This window comes from Halichondria panicea, chromosome 4, assembly GCF_963675165.1.
Source record: "Halichondria panicea chromosome 4, odHalPani1.1, whole genome shotgun sequence".
Taxonomy (NCBI): domain Eukaryota; kingdom Metazoa; phylum Porifera; class Demospongiae; order Suberitida; family Halichondriidae; genus Halichondria; species Halichondria panicea.
In genome coordinates, this window is record NC_087380.1 from 5,330,054 (window position 1) to 5,334,048 (window position 3,995).

The 3,995-nt window shown below is 41.8% G+C and overlaps 1 protein-coding gene across 1 annotated transcript; it reads left to right on the forward strand.

Annotated features, from left to right (window-relative positions):
* The first annotated feature begins 20 nt into the window (after nt 1-20).
* Nucleotides 21-3,847, forward strand: LOC135334506 (store-operated calcium entry-associated regulatory factor-like). Its single transcript, XM_064529728.1, has 7 exons — nt 21-313; nt 433-740; nt 1,174-1,292; nt 1,468-1,589; nt 1,865-1,991; nt 2,964-3,154; nt 3,606-3,847. Exons 1-7 carry the CDS (start codon nt 250-252, stop codon nt 3,629-3,631), a joined length of 957 nt encoding a protein of 318 aa, XP_064385798.1. The 5' UTR covers nt 21-249; the 3' UTR covers nt 3,632-3,847.
* The last annotated feature ends 148 nt before the right edge of the window (nt 3,848-3,995 follow it).

A 3,995-nucleotide genomic window follows, 5' to 3' on the forward strand; every position in this document is an offset into this window, starting at 1 on the left:
AATTAAACGTGTTTGTCAAAATTCAGAAATGCTGACAAGACAACAAACACACTTGTTGACTCATCTCAAGTTTCATCATCTTTTTTTTCAACACAGCCTTTCAACAAGGTTCTCACACGTCAGCTGGCTCCAGTGGCGATCTTTTTAAGAGTATAAAAAAACTGAAGAAAAGCCTCAGGGCTCAAACCAAGATCCTATCAAGATTCTACGGTACTATTCAAGGGTTATCTGATCTGAACAGACTAGACAATGAGAAAAGAAGTTATTTTACTCGTCAGTTGTTTACTGGGGATTATACATCCAGCTATTTCATGTGAGCACATGTACCTACCTAAGACTGTAGTAGATCTAGCAGCTAGATACAGTAGATCTATTAAAACACGTTGTGTACCAAAATAGCTTTAATTAACTATTTTTCGTGTCGTTTTACAGGGGGTAGCTCGAACCAGGACAGTGTCCTTCTAAAAGACGTCAAATCAATCACTCTAGAAGCTGGTAAAATGACCAATGGCAGACGATCCTCTCCAGTGCCCCAGCTGAAGTGTGTGGGAGGTTCAGCTGGCTACAGTGCCCCACAGCCGAGAGTCGTCCAATGTATCAACATGGGGTCTGATGGTTACGACGCCCAATGGGAATGCAAGGCTGATATGGAACATGACTATCGCTTTGGGAAGCTACAAGTGTCTTGTGAGGGCTATAAAAATCCTGATGATCCCTATGTCCTCAGGGGATCGTGTGGGGTGAGTGGGTGTGTATACTTACAGGTGCCATAGACTAGAAACTTACTGTACGTATGATTGTGTAGTTTACTTCAACAAGATTGGGGACAGTTGTACATGTTGTATTTATGCTACCATATAGCGGGTTATTCAAACGAGGATTTTATTTTCGAGGATAGTGGTTCAAATGACCACACCCCTACAGTAGAGAGGTTTCAATACCGGATGTAAACCAATTTTCGAGGCACTAAATTTTCGTTTTTCTGGGTCAAACCTCGAAAATAACCAGCTATACGGTATTGGCTTGTGGTGCTAGATACTAGGTCTAATATACAGCTCAGCTATATACACTGTATAGTTGTGTATAGTAGAATGACTTGGGCTAAGGTATTACATGTAGGTATAGTCTTGAATTGTACTTGCTTCAACCCTTCTCCTCCACATGTGTTTGCAGCTAGAGTACGAGCTGGATTACACTGAGCAGGGAAAAAACAGACAACAAAGTGGTGGTGGTGGTGGTTACTATGATAACTACCAAGGCAGTCACAGAGGTTCTAATCACTACAACGATGGGTATGTCCAGTATTCCTACAATACACTTGTTTAAATGTTTAAGCTTTCTGAAATTCATCATCATTTATTTTACATCGTAGAAAGTATGTACTACACTTTACAGTATGTTATTTGGTAGTGATTTTCAGGCATTCATTGTGTGACATTGATGGTTACTGTCAATCCTTCCCTGCAGCGGTTTCCGATGGGGCAAGATCGTGAGTCTGGTTATCATGGGAGCTGTAATATACTGGCTGTATAAGCGTTGCTCGGGAGGGGGTCGAAGTCACACACCCACCAGCACTGCAGGCTATTCTAGTGAGTGCAATAGTAGTAGATACAGTGTATGTTGACTTTTCTGATGTTAATGCTAGTGCCGTTGTTTTAGTGGAGTTTACAGGTATAGCGTATGCTGTGAAGTGATGATAATTGGTGATGTGTAACACCCTAATAGTGACCCTTTGGTGTACTTATACGGGTAAAAAATAGACCCTCGTATTAGAATTGTTACAACTGAGCCTCAATAAATTTCATGAGGTAAATTTTACTGTTCCTCGATCACAAGCTGTTACAAATGTTTTTTGTGTGTGTAGGTGCTGGTACTGGCAGCACTATGGGTGGCAGTGGTGCAGCTCCTGGTGCTGGTGCTGGTGGTGGTGGTGGTTTCTGGACGGGGGCTGCCACGGGGGGACTCCTAGGATACCTGTTTGGGGGCAGAGGGTAAGAATATTGATAACACATTATAGATCAGTGTAGTATTCATATAATTATGGTTGATCAGGAATCAGGAATCATGTGTACTGTGTATACTTGCTATACATGTAGTCTTCTTTTATTACTCGAGGCACGCGTGGGCGGCCACGGGTATAGTAGTCCGTTGGTTTGTTTGTTTGTGACAGGTGAATCTACTCACCTGGGTGTCATAGCACTGCGTTTACAGCATAGATAGTCTTCACACAACAAGTTATTAGTTTTAATAGTGGCAGATTTTGATGTTAAATCTTCGTTGTCAAATAAAAACGAGCAAAAGCTAAGAAGCTTGTGTCTGTGTCTGCTTACCTGGATGCTATAGCACTGCGTTTACGGCATGGGTAGTCTCCACACAACAAGTCAGTACTTTTAATAGTGTCAGCTTTCGATGTTAAAGCCTTGTTGTCGAATAAAAGCAAGCAAAAACTAAGAATGGCACTCCTTCATTCATTCTACTCTCCACTTGAACTTGCATGTTGGCCTCTCTAACTACTACATGCGTCCTTTATTCGAGGTACGTGTTTACAGCTGAAGTGATCCTGTACCAGTTCCAATGGAAGAGGGTCACTAAAGTAGAAAGCTAAAATTATGATTGCTGCTTCTTTGCTTCTTTGCCCCAAGCCCCAGAACATTATGATCATATACCAGGAGCCATATTTCTAAGACTCTAGGCTTCTTTTTGCTGTAATCATAGTCCACAGTGCATGTCTCATCCATACCGAATCTCCATTCTTAAAAGTTTCAGCATGCTAGTGCTCGTGTTACTTAATTGCAGCTTCCATGCTGCATTATATATTGCGTTCATGTAAACAGCCGAGGGTTAGCACTTCAGTGCTCTAGTTTACTATAATCAGCAGGTTGACTGCAATACAGTGTACATGTGTATCTTGTTATAATTGTGTGTATTAATTGTACAATTATACTCAACCTTTCCTCATACAGGACTGGGTACGGGGGCGGAGGTGGATGGGGGCGTAGTTACGGCCCATCATGGGGCAGTGGGTACACCACAAGGTCCCACCGCTCCAGTGGGTGGGGCTCTGGTGGCGGTTGGGGCTCTGGTGGTGGATGGGGCTCTGGCAGCTCCAGATCTGGGTCCTCCAGGAGCTCCAGTGGATCAAGATCTACGTCAGGTAGGATGATATATCATACTGTGAGGCAGGTTGTACTGATATATAGGATTGGTGAGTGTTTGTAGTGTTTTAGCTGTTTTGAACGTCGTTGATGACTCAAATAATTATTGTATAATTACCGCTCGTGATTGTAGTTAGGCCTTTCAGGATACTACCGTACAGCGGGAAATTTTCGCGAGTGCAAATTTTCACTATTTGGTTACAGAGCCCTCAGCAAGAAATGTGTGTGCGTCCTATATAATATTCGCGTTTCAATGCCAGGAAACCACACCCAGCAATAGCTTTGCATGTGAAATTAATATATACCGGAATTTATCCCAGTTTAATTTTCGCGTTAACCGCATGCCCTTGAAAAATTTGCCGCTGTACGATATCTCTATTCACACACACACACATACACCCCTCCCCCCCTACTGTTCACGTGCTGACTCTGCTGTATGTTTGACTGCAGGTTTTGGTGGTACCAGCAGAAGATAAACCACTCCCTCCATTGCGTCGTACAGATACTGAACTTTCTGCACTATATAGTTGATATTGTAGAGTCATACAATATTCTAGATACTTTCACTGATAGTCCACTGTCATAATATATGTAGTTTCCATCCTCCGTGCTTTTGAGATCATTCCGTACGTATTAAATGCCTTTTCACATAATTATTGTCACTGTAAACAAAAAATTATTGTAGAGTATAATTATGGCCTATATGACAAAGAGTGAGTGCAACAAAAATGAGAATGCTTGCGCAGCTAGTACGAGATAAAAATGATATCTATAGGTATGTATAATTATACAAAATAATAATTATGACAAACAGTATAATAATTATGATGGCGGTCTGAT

What these genes read in the sequence shown, in the direction of transcription:
- LOC135334506 (XM_064529728.1), top strand. Translation starts at nt 250, where the DNA reads ATGAGAAAAGAAGTTATTTTACTCGTCAGTTGTTTACTGGGGATTATA. An exon ending in TATACATCCAGCTATTTCAT is followed by an intron (nt 314 to 432) that starts GTGAGCACATGT and finishes GTCGTTTTACAG; the next exon opens with GGGGTAGCTCGAACCAGGAC. An exon ending in CAGCACTGCAGGCTATTCTA is followed by an intron (nt 1,590 to 1,864) that starts GTGAGTGCAATA and finishes TTGTGTGTGTAG; the next exon opens with GTGCTGGTACTGGCAGCACT.